The sequence below is a fragment of the Macaca thibetana genome, chromosome 9, assembly GCF_024542745.1.
Source record: "Macaca thibetana thibetana isolate TM-01 chromosome 9, ASM2454274v1, whole genome shotgun sequence".
NCBI classification, from domain to species: domain Eukaryota; kingdom Metazoa; phylum Chordata; class Mammalia; order Primates; family Cercopithecidae; genus Macaca; species Macaca thibetana.
The window spans coordinates 108,548,719-108,565,808 of NC_065586.1; the positions used below are offsets into that span (position 1 = coordinate 108,548,719).

At 38.6% G+C, this 17,090-nt stretch overlaps 1 protein-coding gene across 2 annotated transcripts; it reads right to left on the reverse strand.

Annotated features, from left to right (window-relative positions):
* ZDHHC6 (zinc finger DHHC-type palmitoyltransferase 6) lies at positions 1-16,894 on the reverse strand. 2 transcript variants are annotated; one of them, XM_050804415.1, is made up of 11 exons: positions 16,639-16,894; positions 15,074-15,553; positions 13,072-13,163; positions 11,741-11,900; positions 10,096-10,257; positions 8,026-8,079; positions 3,994-4,161; positions 2,937-2,978; positions 2,075-2,220; positions 1,939-1,985; positions 1-608 (listed from the first exon to the last, which is right to left on the reverse strand). In XM_050804415.1, exons 2-11 carry the CDS (start codon positions 15,338-15,340, stop codon positions 505-507), a joined length of 1,242 nt encoding a protein of 413 aa, XP_050660372.1. In that variant the 5' UTR covers positions 15,341-15,553; positions 16,639-16,894; the 3' UTR covers positions 1-504. The 2 variants fall into 2 exon arrangements, with proteins under 2 accessions (XP_050660372.1, XP_050660373.1); XM_050804416.1 differs by lacking the exon at positions 3,994-4,161.
* Between the last annotated feature and the right edge of the window lie 196 nt (positions 16,895-17,090).

Genomic DNA, 17,090 nt, shown 5'->3' on the forward strand with positions numbered 1-17,090 from the left:
TTATACAGAACATCCATTGATCTTTATTTGATTTGACAAAATTTGCATTATTAAAAGACAGGTAACAAAATCTGAGCTTATACTGAATCTGACAAATTGAGTTCTATAGTATCTAGAATATCATATAAGAAATATCAACTGAGGGAAAAGAGAAGTACCACATGCAGATGCTCCTGGCAAGGGGGGAACTGTATCTGCAGGTGAGGTCCAGAGTGTGCAGTGCCTAAGAAAATCCTAGAGAAACTGCCGCTAACTTACTTGGGTGAAATGTTTTTCCTTTACCGGGGAGGAAGAGGTGGTAAAGAGGGGCAGGAAATCAAAGGCATATGCAGAATGGCTTCTCCATTTCAAAACGGTAATAAAAATATTTAAATCATGGCACTAGGGCACCTTTGAGGAAAAGAACATCTTAACCAGAGTAGGCTCTTTGCATAATTCTTTAGTAATATGTACAATTTTCAAGTAATTAAGCAGACTTAAAGGATAATTTCATTTTAACAGCAGCTATCTATTTTTCTTCTCGCCCTCTGGGGCTTGATCTGTTTCAGCATCACAGGGACACTTTTCCACACATTTTCTAGGGAACCATCCCCTTATTCTTGAAACACCTGAGGGAGAAAACGAAATTGAGGTGAAATTGTCTGATGGGTGAGTGACATTACTGAAAGCAGTAAGTCCTATTACTTCAAATTAATAAGCTTTTAGTCAGACTTTTATTCCCCTCTTTGCTATCTAATATAAGCACAGTTTAAAGGGGAAAAAAATTAAGGTTTTTAAATGTTTATTACAAGCTAGGAACAGATATTTCCCAAATTCTATGATCCAGAATAGGGACTAATGTGGTTAAAGACAGCTCCTAACAAGAGTCGGGGGGAACTCAGTATGGTGTTTACTTATATGTGTATGATCAGGAAAGGTGTTTGGCACACCATCACACTACGTCTTTTCCAGGGAACTATCTTCTTGGAGTCTTTGTAAATTTCCTTTTTAGACTTTTTCTAACATACATATTTCTTTTTCTTTTTTTGAGATGGAGTCTTGCTGTGTCACCTAGGCTGGAGTGCAGTGGCACAATCTCGGCTCATTGCAACCTCCGCTTCCTGGGTTCAAGCAATTCTCCTGCCTTAGCCTCCGGAGCAGCTGGGATTACAGGCGCATGCCACCATGCCAGCTAATTTTTATATTTTTAGTAGAGATGGAGTTTCACCATGTTGGCCAGGCTGGTCTTGAACTCCTGACCTCAAGTGATCCATCTGCCTTGGTCTCCCAAAGTCCTGGGATTACAGGCATGAGTCACGCACCTGGCCTAACATATACATTTCTAGATCACGGCCGTCATAAGAAGTTAATTTATGATTAACCCCAACTGTTTTTTAAAGAACATCCCGAGCTAATCTTAACTTTAAAAAGAAACAATTATAAAACTTAAGAAAAGAAAAAACATACGCAAAGTTTTAATCTACTGGTTTTTATAGTAAGAAAAATGCTCATTCAAAGTCGGGGGAGCAAACAGTACAGGGGTTTGATGCACAGAATGTGGAGTCAGATTGCTTGGCGTTAAGCCCTCGCTCCATCTGTTTTCAGTGCATAGCTATGGGCAAGTTGCCTCTCTGTGCTTCAGAGTTCCCTCCATAGAATGTAAATGATAGTGCTTACCTCCGAGGTCTTTTGGGGACTTTTACACCTTAAGGGAAGCACTTATACAAGTACTTGTCACATAGTTATGAGCTCAAATGTTAGCTATCATTAAAAAGACCTGAAAAATACAAGAGCTATAGAGAAATATATAAGGAGGTTCCTTTTGTTGCTTAGTCATATGCCCTTCTATGCAGTTCCCCTAATGCATTAGGCATGACTGGTTTATAAAAGTTACTCTTGTAAAATGTGGAATTATTGCTAATAGTCTTGTCCTTTAAACATGTCGTTCCATTTCCATACCTTCTATAAAGGAATCATCAAGGATTTTGTCTCCATACAACCAGTATCTGAAATATTTAAAAGATTAAAGTTAATTTTTTAGGCTATATACTGATTTTGTCATCGAATAAGAAATGCAGTACTTCCTATTACTTACCGTAAACCTCTTGTGGCTAAAATGAATTCCCCTTTTTGTAGCCGTATTCGAGGTTCTTCAGTGCAGGGGCTTGTGAAGAAGGTTTTGATTCCTTTATTCAAAGGGCAGCAGGCACCACTATAATCTTCTATTACTTTATAGCGAACCTGTCATCAGTGATCAGAAGAAACCTTTAAATATCCACCCATGATATCTGAGTTTTAAGTCTGAATTTCAAATTTTAAAGGGAGATCCAAAATATCCAGTGACAAGCCTTCTAGTTCCCCTTCTAGGGGAACCTCCCAGTTCCCCATCCCCTTCCCTGGGAAGCAACTGATGTTTCTAGTTCTCAAGGCTTTTCTTACTCTTCATTTCAAGCCTATAGCTAAGAATTAAAGTTAGAGCAGGGCTGAGAACATTCTGCTATGATGGAAATGTTCTGTATGTGTGCTATCCAATGCAGCAGCACTTGACACATGCAGCTACTGAGTGAGCACTTACAATGTGGTAAACTCAAATAAGAAACTGAATTTTTAAATTTATTTAATTTTAACAAATTTAAATAAAACAGCCACATATGGCTGGTGGCCATCATATCCAACAACACAGTTGTAAGGATAGGTTTCACATTAAGGAGCTGTATTGAGGATAATTATTTTCCTATGTTGGCAATATAAATTGACTAAATTCCTCCCAACCTCTAGTCCCAACTATTTAAATAAAAACAAAAGTTAACTGCATAAAATTTCAACAAATGTATTAAGGAATACTATTTAATAAAAGCCAACAATTGGTTTCTAGTCAGTCAATTAAAAAAACTGTATGGAAGTACAGAGCCTAACAAAAGAAAAAAAAACATTACCCCTGCAAAAGAAGTACTTACACTTCTGACTCTCTTATCTGCTTTTTGTTTCAACTGTTCTATCTGGAAGAAATAAAAAGAAAAAAATGAAATCTCTTGTCTCAATGTTGAAAAATAGCCTTTCCTCATCAACTGTCAAAGTGATACGGCAAACCCCCAATTTTCCAGCATTTCCAGTTGCTGATAATTTAAAGGCCACAGGTTGTTTCAGCATGGAAAAAAGGCCCTATGCTAAGAACCAGGGGCTGAGAGCGAGGCTTTCCTCTCGCTATTCACTCTCTAACGTCCTCATCTGTGTATATTCCTAGAGTGCTTACTGTGGCCCAGGGATCAGGGAGTATATTCTCTGCCCTCATGAAGCTTCTCAGGTGAAAACACTGAGAGTCACTGATTCTGTAGAGACGTAGCAGACACACTACAAATGAATAATGAAGAACATTTAACAATGAAGTTGAATGAATGAATAAAAGTCATCATTATAACTTATTTTGACAGAGCTACTATTAAATAGCACTATATTAGATATAATAGGAGAAAAAAAGATAACTCATGATCTCTGTCCTAGAATCTTATGATGTTACAGATATAAGATACCAGAATTAAATAAAAAAATGGGACTTCGTGAGCTACCATAGAGTAGTATGTGATTAAATGCCAAATTCAGATGAGTCTACGGGGGTAAGTTAGACTTTATGGAAGAGGTAAGACTGGAACGAGTCTTAATAATTTTAGATAGAGTGGAGGTCACGTAAGATGAAAAAATTGTGGGCAAAGTTGGGTGACAGGAATGTATAAGGAATTCATATGATACTGTAAGTTGGAAGATAATTTTTGGTCAGATTTCATAAAACTATGTTAAGGGATCAGGACTTTATCTCACAGGTATAGAGAGTTAAGGAGATACTGAAATAAAGGGAGAGACATGATATAAGGAGAGATTTAGAATTATTAGATCCATTTTGACAGAGTGAAAACATTCGTATTACTTATTTTACTACAACATGTCACTTGAGTTGAGGGGGAGTTAAGGGAAAGAAGGTGAGGCAAAAAGGAAGGGCTATTTAACAAAAATACTCACTGTTAAGCTGTACTGGTGACAGCCTTCTCTTACTGGCCACTCAAGTCCATCTCCTTCAGGGACCCCTGACCACGTAAATACCTGTTTAAAGTTCCTCCATCTACTTCCCATATCATATGGAAAAACAAAGACTTCATCTAGTTGATAATACTGAATTCGATCTTTAGCCTGTGGGTAACAAAGATATAAGATGGCCGCTGCCTCTGTCTAAGTGGCCTTCAGTAATATATTATTGAGAACACTTATTTCTCAAGTTTCTAGCATTCATAAAAATAATTCCTCCTCGCTGTAATATTAGTGTACACGGAAGCAAGAGACAACTTCATCACAGTACAGGAAGAACTTGATACAGAACACCAACCTTGTACACGATTACCTAGGAAATATCTGACAGGGTTTCTTTACGAATAAGCACTCATAAAGGCTTACTAAAAGAGTTAGCTAACTTTATCTCATATATAAAAAGTCCTCAATGCTCCTGGTTGTTCAGCAATACAAAACAATTCAGGTATATAGAAGGGATGCTGATAAACAGATTCAGGAGAAAGGTAAGGGTTTATTCAGGATGGAACTGTTTTAGTCAAGGTTCTGCGGTGTGCATCAGAATGTAACAGTTGTATCAGAAAGTAACAGTTGTATCCTGGGTGGCAGTGATGCCCATGGGAATGGCCAGGAAAGGTGTAATAGGAGAGTTGTTTTATGAAAAACATTTTTTAAAGCTAGCAGGTATATACAGGAGATCTTCTTTCTTTTTTATACTATCACACATGTATACATACTCATATATGCATTTATATGTACATGTTATGCATGTACATAACTATTCAGCTTGCATAAATTATATTCCACGCATTTAAATTGTTAGCTTTAACTTAAGGAAATAAACTGGCTTTGGATTTCTTAAGTTCCACTGACACCTAGTGGTACAAAGATACATTATTTATTTTAACAATAAGTGTACAAACCCTTCAAATTTGTTGTAGATAGTACCTGGTAATTTCTAGAAATTTCCTATAAATTTAATATGGTCATTTGTTTGAATTTTTTACTCAGCAATAAAGTGCCAATTCGGAAATAATTTCTAGTGTATGGCCATACCACTGAGCATACTCAGTCTCATCTGAAGTAATTTCTAAATGTAGCATCGGTTTATAAGGAGCCTTGGTCATTAGCAAATATAATAAAAAAAAAAGTTAATCTAATGTCAATATATTTATTATGCTTATCAGAAATGATATTTTGAAATATTTGATTATCAGGGGACAATGTTTTATGGAAAATGTTATTGCAATTATCTGTTAAGTGATATGAAAGTTAACTATTTACTAAAATAATTATTAAACTATAATGCATATGAATCTACTAAATTATATAAATTCATCCTCCCCAGAAAGTAAAGAATAATTTTTTTCTTTTTTATAAACAAAAGCTTCAGAGTCTTCAAAATGGACTGAATTTCAAAGAACAGAGATCTAGGCTATTTACAAAGAAAAACTGGTAAATATAAGAGTCATTTATAAAATGACTAAGACATGTCTTTGCCTAACAGAAACACTCCATGAAGTTAGGATTCTATCAATATTGTGTGTTAAAAGGTGACGAAGGGGTGTGGTAGATGCTATGGGAAAGGGGAACCAAGGAAACAAAAGTACTTAGCCAAGTCTAGGGAATGTCCAGGAAGGGTCCTTGGGAGAAACAATACCTTAACTAAGTCTTGAGAAGGAAGAAATCAGGCAAAACGAGAGTGAAGAGCATTCTAGGCAGAGGGAACAACATGTGCAAGGATACAGCAGCATAAGATGTACAAACTATGAGTAATTTAGTATCAAGTGTGACAGACAGTGTAGAGAAGGGTAGGAAATGAGGCAGGAGAAGTAGATAAAAAGAAGTCGGCTGGGTGCAGTGGCTCATGCCTGTAATCCCAGCACTTTGGGAGGCTGAGATGGGTGGATTACTTGAGGTCAGGAGTTTGAGACCAGCCTGGCCAACATGGTGAAAGCCTGTCTCTACTAAAAATACAAAACTTAGCTGGGCGTGGTGGCATACATCTTTTAATCCCAGCTACTTGGGAGGCTAAGGAAGGAGAATCACTTGAACCCAGGAGGTGGAGGTTGCAGTGAGCCAAGATTGTGCCACTGCACTCCAGCCTGGGCAACAGAGTGAGACTCCGTCGCCAAAAAACAAAAAAAGAAGTCATAAAAGGTCTTATTTATGTAGAAGCTAAGAAGCTCACACCTAAAACCTGTACATCAGTGGCTCTCAAAGCATGCTTTGAAGATCAGTTTGAGTTTTCAAGACTTTTTCTTGCTAGTCATTAAGGCCAAGCTATTTTCATAATAACACTGAAATGTTATTTGTCTTTTCGTTATGTTGACATTTGCAATGGTGAATAAAACTGTTGGCATCTTAGCAGAAACCAGGGCAGTGGCACCAAACTGTGTTGGTAGTCATTATGAGCAATTTCATGTAAGAACGTCCTTGATGAAGCAGTAAAAGTTATTTTTAAACATTAAATCTCAATTCTCAAGGAGATGTTCTTTACTTTTAACAGTCTGTGTGACAAAATGAGAAGTATACATAAAGCGTGCCCAAGTAGAATGATCATCTCAAGGAAAATAGTTGTTAAGCTGTAAGGTAACAAAAGCTGGAGAGCCAGCTTTTTTAATGTAACACTATTTTTACTTGAAAGAATGAGTAATTTAGCAAACTCAGGTTATCTGGACTTTAGTACTTGCTGAACATTTTCTCAAAAATGAACAGTCAGGCAGTCACTTCAAGGGAACTGACTGACAGTGTGGGTTGATGATAAAAAAAATAAGGCTTTCAAATGCATATTAGAATTAAAAAAAAAACAAACTTGCATCTACCACTGTGAGCTTGACAGCTTTCCAATACTTAAGGATTTTTTTCTTATAAAACTAATATATTGACATAAGTGAATGCAGTTTTGGGATATTGTATAACGAAAGGTGTTTAACGTTTGGAAAATCTACATAACCCCGTAAATCAGTATCTCCCAAATGACCAATGCCTGATGTTACATAAAACCACATACTGGTAAAAGATTCATTCAAAGAGCAAGATAGGCTGATGAGTTTTAAAATAAAAAGGTATACAAATCTTACTGATAAGAAATATCACTTGTCAAGTTTTCAATGTAATATGGAAGAACATCCACTATTATCATGTAAAAGGCCTATTAAAATACTCTATCCTTTTCTATCTACTTATCTCTGTGAGGCTGGATCTTCACATACTTCAATCGAAGCAATACATCTCAACAGACTGAATGCAGAAGTGAGAATCCAACTGTCTTCTCTTAAGTCAGACATTAAAGAGATTTGTAAAGATATAAAACGATGCTATTCTTCTCCCTATTTTGTAATTTGGAAATTGTGAATATTCCCCTCTGGCAACAATCAGCTTGGTCTGCCAGGCAACTCTTTGGTATACAGGCTTGCTCCCCTTCATGGACGTTATCTGCCCAGACCCTGCAGGTATGTGGGTTTCAATCCCTGCCACAGGAATGGTGAGGCTCTGAGAAGTTTTAAACAGGGAGCAGGGTAGTCAGATTTGTGTTTCACGCTAGAATCACAATGGACAGCATGAGGTATTGGAGGCTGTGAGGTCTGTGATGAGCTAAATGTTAGGAGCTGCATTGAATGTCTAAAACATTGAGGAAAACTTGATGGCAGCTTGGTAGGGTGGAAGCTCCTTTCCAAATGGGTTGCTTTCTCTTTTAGTCTAAGAGAGAACGAACAGATGGTTTGACGTGTGGCTTAGGCCTCTGCAACCACTCAGGGTGTATGAGAAGCACATTTCTGTGGGAGTTATAGAACGAATAAAAATGTTTCCTATATTCACCTTTTATGTGGCATGCAAATGACTTATGGTAGCCATTTGGCAGCCATGTCTTCACTTTCAGGCACTTTTCGTTAATCCGGTCTATTAACAGACTTTATTAATACTGAGGACTTTACCAGTCCTTTATTAATATACTTTTTTAATATTGAAGAAATAATTAAAACTTACCTTCTCTTCAATCCATGACTCAATAGAAGTTTTGTTTCTGAGAATTATTTTCATCTGGAAATTAAATGATAGTAAAATTTAATAATGTGACCTTGGTTTCTTTAAGATTATCATATTCATAATTCTCTGAGACAGCTTTTATTACTCCATTCCATTGATAAAGATACCAAGGAAAACAGAGGTTAAGTACCACAATTACCACGTCAGCCATCTGACTCCGAAGTCCTCGTTCTTAACTACTGCACCACAGTACCTCTCCGAAACAATGATTACACCTATCCATAATCAAACCTGAATCTAGTATGGTAATCAACTTCATGTCATAAGTACTATTTTCAGAGCAAGGTTTTGCGAGTATTAATAAAACACTGATATAATCCATTTAATCAGTGCTTACTTGTAATTTGCTATTAAAATCTTTTATCATTATTTTTAACTAACTAAATTTATGATTAATCTATTTATGAGAAGTAACAGTGACTCATTTCAGTCAACCTCAATATTTCACTTGCCTTAAAAATAATGAATGTATTCAGTCTTTATTATTTGATTTTCCTAGGTATGACTGATTCCACATATACAGGCTTTTATATTATAGGATCTTAGTTTATTTCTAATATGATTCTAAATTAGAGGCATTGGGGGAAAGTTTTCAAAGAATTTGGTCCCAGGCTAGTAGACGATAATAAAGTATAAACAAAACCAGATTATTTTAAAACCAAGAGTTCCCTTAAAGTCTGGATGTGCCTTCAGAGAGACAGTGTAGTATATTAGAAACAGCCTTGGCGGAGGCTGCAATGAGCTAAGATCGTGCCATTGCACTCCAGCCTGGGCCAACAGAGTCAGGCTCCGTCTCAAAACAAACGAACAAACAAACAAACAACAACAAAAAAAAATAAAAAGTCTTGGCCCAGGAGTCCTCATTCTATTCCAAGGGCCTAGTGGATAATACCTGGCCCACAGTAGGCCTTCAATGAATCAATGAAAGAATTATGTGAATGCAATAAGTCATAAGAATGGTTTTTGGGCCAGGCGCAGTGGTTCACGCCTATAATCCCAGGACTTTGGGAGGCTGAGGCAGGTGGATCACAAAGTCAGGGGTTCAAGACCAGCCTGGCCAAGATGGTGAAGCTCTGTTTCCACTAAAAACACACAAATTAACCGGGTGTGGTGGCAGGTGCCTGTAATCCCAGCTACTTGGGAGGCTGAGGCAGAGAACTGCTTAAACCCGGAAGGCGGAGGTTGCAGTGAGCTGAGTTCGCACCATTGGACTCTAGCCTGGACGACAGAGTGAGACTCCATCTCAAAAAAAAAAAAAAAAAAAAAAAAAAGAATGGTTTTTGGTCCCTTCAGAGCCAGGTCCTCCTCTGTGCTCTCATAGCACTTTGCACATAAATCTATGACATATGGCCCTGGATTAACTGTTTAATATTAACTGTCAGTTCCTAAGGGCAGCTACCTCTTCATTATCATTTTTGTAGCCTCAGAAATTAGCAGAATGATTCATCAGAGTAGGCATTAAATAGCATCTTTATCATAGGGCTGTTACGGAGATTAAATGAGCTAATACATGTAAAGTGCCTAAAACAGTGCCTTACACATAATAAGTGCTCAATAAATGTTAGCTATATTATGATTACTACTATTATTAAATAGATACTATTATAAAATAACATTAATGTTTACCAAGTATATGAATGGGTGACATTGGGTAAGTCACTTAACCTTTTTGAGAATCAATGAATTAATCATCTGTCGGACTCCTCTATTGGGGTGGAGGTGAAGAGCAAGAGAGACTGTACAGGTGAGAAGTGCTCTCTCAATTTTGAAGTGCTCCAGAACTTACCTAACTCCAAGTTTACATTTGAAAAACTAAATCAATACCTAGAAATTCTGGCAAAATTAAATCAAAATTATCTGAAGAATACACAGGAGATTAGTTACCTAAATGAAATAAGCAAAAACAATTTCCATTTCATACTGCACACTTAAATACAGTCTTTATCTCTTTCTTGTTCAATCAGTCCCAACAACTTGACACTTTTGACTAGACGTAACTGAGATGCTTACCTGGATAAAAAACAACATCCCAACAGCTATGGTTGTTCCTAAAGCTAATCCCAAGGCAAACAAGGTGGTAGCAAATGCAGCTAATCCAAATGGAACAATTGGAAGAGGATCTCTCCGGGCTGCACTCATGTCAATCTTCACTGTGTTCCACCCAAAGGAGAGCTATCACAGCAACAACAGCACACACACAAAATATTTGGTTATGGTAACTGGTCAGACTCTACTGTGACATGTAAAATAACCTGATCAAAGAGATGACAACATGGCCCTGTGGCCAAAGCAAACACAGCTATTTTTATTTTATTGATTTATTTGAGTCGGAGTCTCACTCTGTCGCCCAGGCTGGAGTGCAGTGGCGTGATCTTGACTCACTGCAACCTCCACCTCCCGGGTTCAAGCGATTTTCTTGCCTCAGCCTCCTGAGTAGCTGGGACTACAGGCGTGTACCATCACACCTGGCTAATTTTTTGTAGTTTTAGTAGAGACATGGTGTCACCAGATTGGCCAGGCTGCTCGAACTCCTGACCTTGTGAACCACACCGCCTCGGCCTCCCAAAGTGCTAGGATTACAGGCGTGAGCCACCGCTCCGGCCAGCTATTTTTAATTAATATTGTAACAAGCTCAGACCGATGTGCAGGGTATCATTCTTAGTTTTCTCAAATGTTACTTTTTGTTGTTGTTGTTTCCTCAGTAAGTGTCAAGGAGACCTTACCAACATGCATAGACAACATTAGACACTAATCTAAACCAGAACTATGTCTTCTCTCTTCTCCTTGCTATTCTACGCTGCAGTATTCTTCCACGGTGACAAGCGCTGCCTAGGATTCAGTAGTTTCTTCCCTCATGTTTTACAAACAGTGGTGAAGAACTGATAAAATGCAGGCCAAATATGGCCACAGATGTGTGCTGCCTGGCCTGCATAAAGTTTCAACATTCAGAATTAGGTGCCAACATTTAAAAATCAAGAGATTTCACATAAAAATCCAGATTTTCAGATTGTTCTGGGCTAGAATTTCCAAACATCACAAGCTTGCAGATCAAATATGGGCTGTCCCCTCCCCAAAAGACAGACTCTACAGTTTGGCAGTCCCATCAGGTGTGTGTTTCTCATTTACTTTCAAGGCCTCTTTAGGGAGTTTTGTTTGTGTCCCCTGAACTTTATCTCATGACTACTTGCCCATAAATCAACTTGATCTCTTGCTGGTTTAATCTGTTTATATTTTATGGTATGTATCTGCTCCATGAGCCACGTTCCAGGGCACTAGAATCAGAAATGAACAAAGAACTACAACTTGCCACATGAATGGGATGGAAGTAGGAAGCACTAGTGTTGTCTTTCTTCTCACTATTCTTTCCATAACTATTAAGTTTGAAGTCTAACAAATTACATATAAAGTATTAAAATATTTATCAGCTTCATCTAGAGCATGTAAGGTAAGTTTTCAGAAGAAATAATCTTTCCTCATCTCAAAATTTAAGTTTTAATGCTTTCTAAAAAGGAACCCATATATCAGTAAAACAAAGTTCTATTTCCCCAACTAAATCACAGAAAGCATATTTCCAAATGAAACTCTTAAATGTTGATAACTACCATTTAATCTTGCATGGATGATTTTATAACAAAACATTTTCATTTTCACTTACCCGATTATAAAGCTGTGTGTACATAGTCATCACAAAAATGAAAGCAGCATGGATACAACCCAGTGGTGCTAAAAGGAGAAACAGTGTGAACGAAGCATGATTTTGGTAACCACAACAGTTGTTGATCCAAGGACAGTGATGGTCCATCTTCATCACACATCTAACAAGAAAAATTTACATAAAACATGAGGCAGAAAATCCTGTCTACTTTAAATAACTTTGGTCTTCAAAAGATGAAGCAAATAGGAATCCAGCATGTCCATGAGCTATGGGAGAATTATACTTCATGGAACAGAAAGAAAAATCTTTATGAGCTTTTACACAATTATGAACAGTGACTCCTTTTAAATTCTGAACAGCACAGGAAAGGGCAGGCTTTCTAACAGCTTCTGAGGAAAAGATGTCAGCTACAAGTATTTGTTTAAAGAAGTCAGGAGACCCATTGAAAGGTCTCTTTCTAATGCTCATTATAAAGAAATGAGCATGGTTCCTGGATTTCTTCCAGCTTGTAAGTGCAGTGACCCAAGTGACCTACAGTAGACTCAACAAATCCCTTATAAACCTCCATTGGGGTTAATGGACTCAGACAGACACATGTAACTTCCTTCCTGTTCTCATAGTATCCTTTAGTTAGTGGATCTCTGAGCTAAGCAAGCAAACTCCAGAATATAAGATATGGTATAATAAGCAAAGTCTTGCCGTGCATCTGTTCCTTACTGTTGATAGAAGACAATGTTCTGGCCTCAAATAAAACTTCATTTGCTTTCAACAGTTCTCTAAATTTCTTACTAATCAGTGATTACAGCTGTTCATTAAAAAAGGTCACAGATTATTTCACATTTTTAATAGTTTTCTTCTGATTAAGTTTTTGATATTAAAACATTTGTGATAACAGGCACCTGGATTATTAGATTTGTATACAGTGTAAATGTTTGTCAATAAGTCATGGGGAAAGCAGATCTCCCTTATAATTTAGACTCAGAACAATTCTAAAGTTAGGCCAGATGGCAGCTGACTAACACAATTAATCTTGATATCTGGAAACAAACTTAAAGTATAATTTTCCCCTTGTTCTCGCAGGACAAGAGGCAAAGTAAATCTGTATTTTTCCAGAAAAGCTTTTCACTTGTAACAAAGAAGAATTAAATCTATTCATTATCTGGATAATTTAAGTATAAAATGGCGATTATGGATACAAGTATTTTGACAGTATTTTTTATAATATGGCAACCTTGCAGTGAATAGAAGTAGCACTAATGTAGTAGAAGGAACAATGAAAACATTAGTAATTAGTTGATCAGTCCTCTCTGAACAGCAAGAAAGACAGGTACCTGTTACACTTTCTGCAGTGATGTGAACGTGGTGCCTTGTATGCTTGGCAGACTTTACAATACTGGAGATACATGGTATCCTGAGAAATTTCCTTGGCAGCAAAACAGAAACAAAAATGCATCAGATACTTGAACCCAAGTATGATTCCTAAGGTATGATTTTCTTTTATGGGAGACAGGGGAAGGAGGGAGTCTTAACTTGCACTTCCAGTCCTCTTATTTGAGGATATATAAGAATATTTTATATATTTTTTTTTTTTTTTTTTTTTTTTTTTTTTTTTTGAGACGGAGTCTCGCTGTGTCTCCCAGGCTGGAGTGCAGTGGCGTGATCTCTGCTCACTGCAAGCTCCGCCTCCCGGGTTCACGCCATTCTCCCGCCTCAGCCTCCCGAGTAGCTGAGACTACAGGCGCCCGCCACCACGCCCGGCTAGTTTTTTGTATTTTTAGTAGAGACGGGGTTTCACCGTGTTAGCCAGGATAGTCTCGATCTCCTGACCTCGTGATCCACCCGCCTCGGCCTCCCAAAGTGCTGGGATTACAGGCTTGAGCCACCGCGCCCGGCCAAGAATATTTTATATTTTTATATAACAATTTTCTGGTAAGAGCAGCATCACTTTCCCAATTACGCAGAAGTCCTTTTAAATGTTTCTTCCCTGTGCTCCATCTAAATTCAATGTCATAGTTGGTTCTACTTACCCCAATTCTTAGCGGATGGAGTTCAGAAAAAGGCAGCTGACAACTTGGCAGGTATTTTAGAGGGAGGAGTTAAGCATGAGTTGATACTCTTACTGAAATCTGCTCCCTCCTTGACATTACCCCTGTCACTACCCCTTTCTTGAGCCATTTTAATCATTTTTATCACTTTAATCACTTCCTAACTAGTCTCCTTTACTGTAGTTTTTCTTTAGCACAAACCATGTATTGTCAAAATAACATTCCTATAACCCAACTCTGACTGTGTCAGACTCTGCCTGAAAACCCCTAACACTCTCTATGGTCTACAATTTCTCATGTATTTCAGACCATCACGATCTGCCTTTGTTTCAGCTGTCTCTGCACTACATAGTCTTTCCCCAGCCACACAGGGCTGTCCATTGCTTCTGAATATGTGCCCCCACCATTCTCTCAACCTGCACGCCCTCTTCCCCATCTCCTTTGGAAATACCCACTCCTCCCTCAGGTCCCCAACTGAAAATGCTCAATTCTTCTAACTTCAACAGCACCCATCACATTCTACTTAATAGTTTAGTGATTTGCACAAGTGCGTTTGTTTCTTGCTTAGGTTATAAGCTCTTTCAGAATTCAAATTGTGTCTGGCCCTTCTCTGTACTCATTCTGAATAGTACACAGCACACGATATACACCAGTGTTTCCCAAACTTTAATATACCTAAGAATCACCTGGACACTTTATTAAAATAAAGGTTCTGATTCAGTAGGTCTGAAGTGGAGCCCAAGATTCTGCCTTTCTGACAAGCCATCAGGTGACGTCCCTTAGCAGGAAACATGGACATTCAGAAGCATAAACTTCCCAGTAGTTTTTAAACTATAAATGGATTTGGACTATACTTCTCAATGCTAAATTTTCAGTGCAATGATTTTAAAACTTTATGATTTAAACCAGCAGTTTCTAAAGCGTTTTTCTCAGTTCTAAGGGATGTTAAAAGTATTACATGAAAAAAGGTCCTACAGCCAAGCCTCACTGTGTATGACATGTGATGTTTCCTAAACTTTTGACCATGAACCCACCCCACCTCCATCTTTTTTTTAAAGGAGAACAAATATTCAATAAAATTGCTTTGGCAAATGCTATTTTGGATCAATTTGTTCAAACAGATATGAAATAAAGTCTCCGAGCCTAAGTGATCAGTGATTAGAGTAATACACTTAGTCTCTATGAGAACAAACAGTAGGCTGTGTTTGGTATTATTCGTTAGCAAATACGGCAAAAACCAAATATGTGATTATCATTAAAGTTCATTGTCTTACAGAATCTTTCTTACCGGTTTCCACCTCAGAGGGACAAAGCCCGGACCGACAAACATGGCATTGAAGTAATTATAAAGAATCATGACAGTCCAATTTATCAACATGATGAAATTCACACTTCCTCCAGTTGTATGTAAGGGCCAATACCACAACACTGAGTCAATCATGGCCATTGTAGAACATATTGCTATAACACCGAGGGCTATGATGGGACCCCAGTGACACAGTCTCTTTAATTCTTGGAGATTTTCAAACTTGATAACTGAACAGAATGTACCCATTTTGGCGAGGAAGAACACCTTCCTACTTTTAAAGAATTATAGATGTCCTTTTTCTGTGTGCACATTTCCATGTGCCACAAGTCCATGTGTGTTCTTTAACTGTCATGCCTTCAAACTGTGAACTGTTACGCAGATTACACCATTTTCACTGTCAGGCACCCAAAGCTCTTTATCTTAACTAGGAGAATCCAGTATCTTGGTCTCAAACCCAACCTAAAGAAAACAAAAATAGGAAAGTTCAGTTAAAAACAAAACAAAACAAAACAAACAAACAAAAAACCCCGCAAAAAACGGTTTATTACATACCATACTTGTTAACTACAATAAACACCTACAGCACAGCATCTCACAAGTGCACTACACTTTGGGATGCATATCTTGTCAAATGGCAAAAAGAATTACTTTTAACTTATCCAAAATATGGTACAAGTTTGAATGGTATGCAAACTGGATACATGATTCCAAAATAGTTGTTTTTATTCCTTCTCAGCTTCTCAGGGGACTGTCACCATCCAATGCTTAGTGAATAGTTTGAGAAGACAAAGAATTTTAGAACTGACAACCAGGACCTTAGAGTTGATCTAATTCGGTTTCCGAATTCTTCACAGAATAGAAATTGGCTGAGAGAGGCTGAGTGATTAGACCAAGGTCACAAACGGGTGAACCAGAATAGAAGGCAAGTCAATGAACTCCCTTTATGAAATTCTAAAGTCTTGAATTAAGCCAAGTGTGAGTCAGACATGGTCTATGCCATTTGCCTGCAGTCTCCCCTCTATCCCGCCACCCAAACATCAAGAGAACAGTCAATCTGGCCCAAAAGTAAAGGAGCGAGAGTGAAAGCAAAGAGAGCACGCCAGGAAAGGAAGGAAAGAGAGACAGCGAGAGTGTGTGTGATGTGTGTGAAATTATGACCAGAAGAGTACAGGAGAAGAACCTGAATTAGAAGATTCCAGGGAAGAAAGAAGAGGAAGTGCCTCCTGGAGCGAGGGAAACGGAAGGCAGGACGGCGAACTCGGGGGAGATTTGTGAAAGGGCATCTCTGCCTGGACAGGATCCGAAGATCTGGAAGAAGATCTGAGCTACATAGATAATACAGACTACCACAGAGCAGACGCTGTTGACTTGTGCCTCAGTTTCCCGCCCGAGTCATCGAGCACAGGGCTTAGAAATAAATCCTCACCCAAGGAAGAAATATCCTAGTAAGCCAGGTCGGTCTCAACATTCAGGAGGGCCGGCTCCTACTCTGGGGGGGCAAAGACCACCAAAATCCTGCTTATATTCCCTGCCTTGACTCCCACCTCAGTGTGGTCCCTGGTGTCCGCTCTTCAGCCATCGCATATCCGGGGCGGCCTGGGCTCACCCGGAACAGATTTCTTCCTCCTTGGATAACTCCGTCATGGGCACCTCAGTCCAGGACAAGCAGAGAGCAAACCCTGGCCGCGAAAGGTTGGAGTGCGGGACCTGCTACAAGCCGAATGCCTCTCGACCAGCGCCCTTGTCGCGACTCTCCCGCTCAGGACCCCTGCGCAGTCTCCGTTACAGTCACTTCCGGGGGTTCGCCGCCCCAAACTTCCCTCCGGAAGCAAGTTCCTGTGACCTGTAGCTTGGGGATCCGGAGCCGATTCCCAGAACACGAAGGGGAAAAAAAACTCTCCTAATGATCCCTCAGAACCTGCAGATTTTCATACGCTTTTGGGGGGGGGCCACTAATTGGGGCGCTTTTCCTTAGCGAACTTAATTATCTTGAAGA

What these genes read in the sequence shown, in the direction of transcription:
- ZDHHC6 (XM_050804415.1), bottom strand. Translation starts at nt 15,340, where the DNA reads ATGGGTACATTCTGTTCAGTTATCAAGTTTGAAAATCTCCAAGAATTA. An exon ending in TCCCTCTGAGGTGGAAACCG is followed by an intron (nt 13,164 to 15,073) that starts GTAAGAAAGATT and finishes TTTGCTGCCAAG; the next exon opens with GAAATTTCTCAGGATACCAT. An exon ending in TTAGCCACAAGAGGTTTACG is followed by an intron (nt 1,986 to 2,074) that starts GTAAGTAATAGG and finishes TAAATATTTCAG; the next exon opens with ATACTGGTTGTATGGAGACA.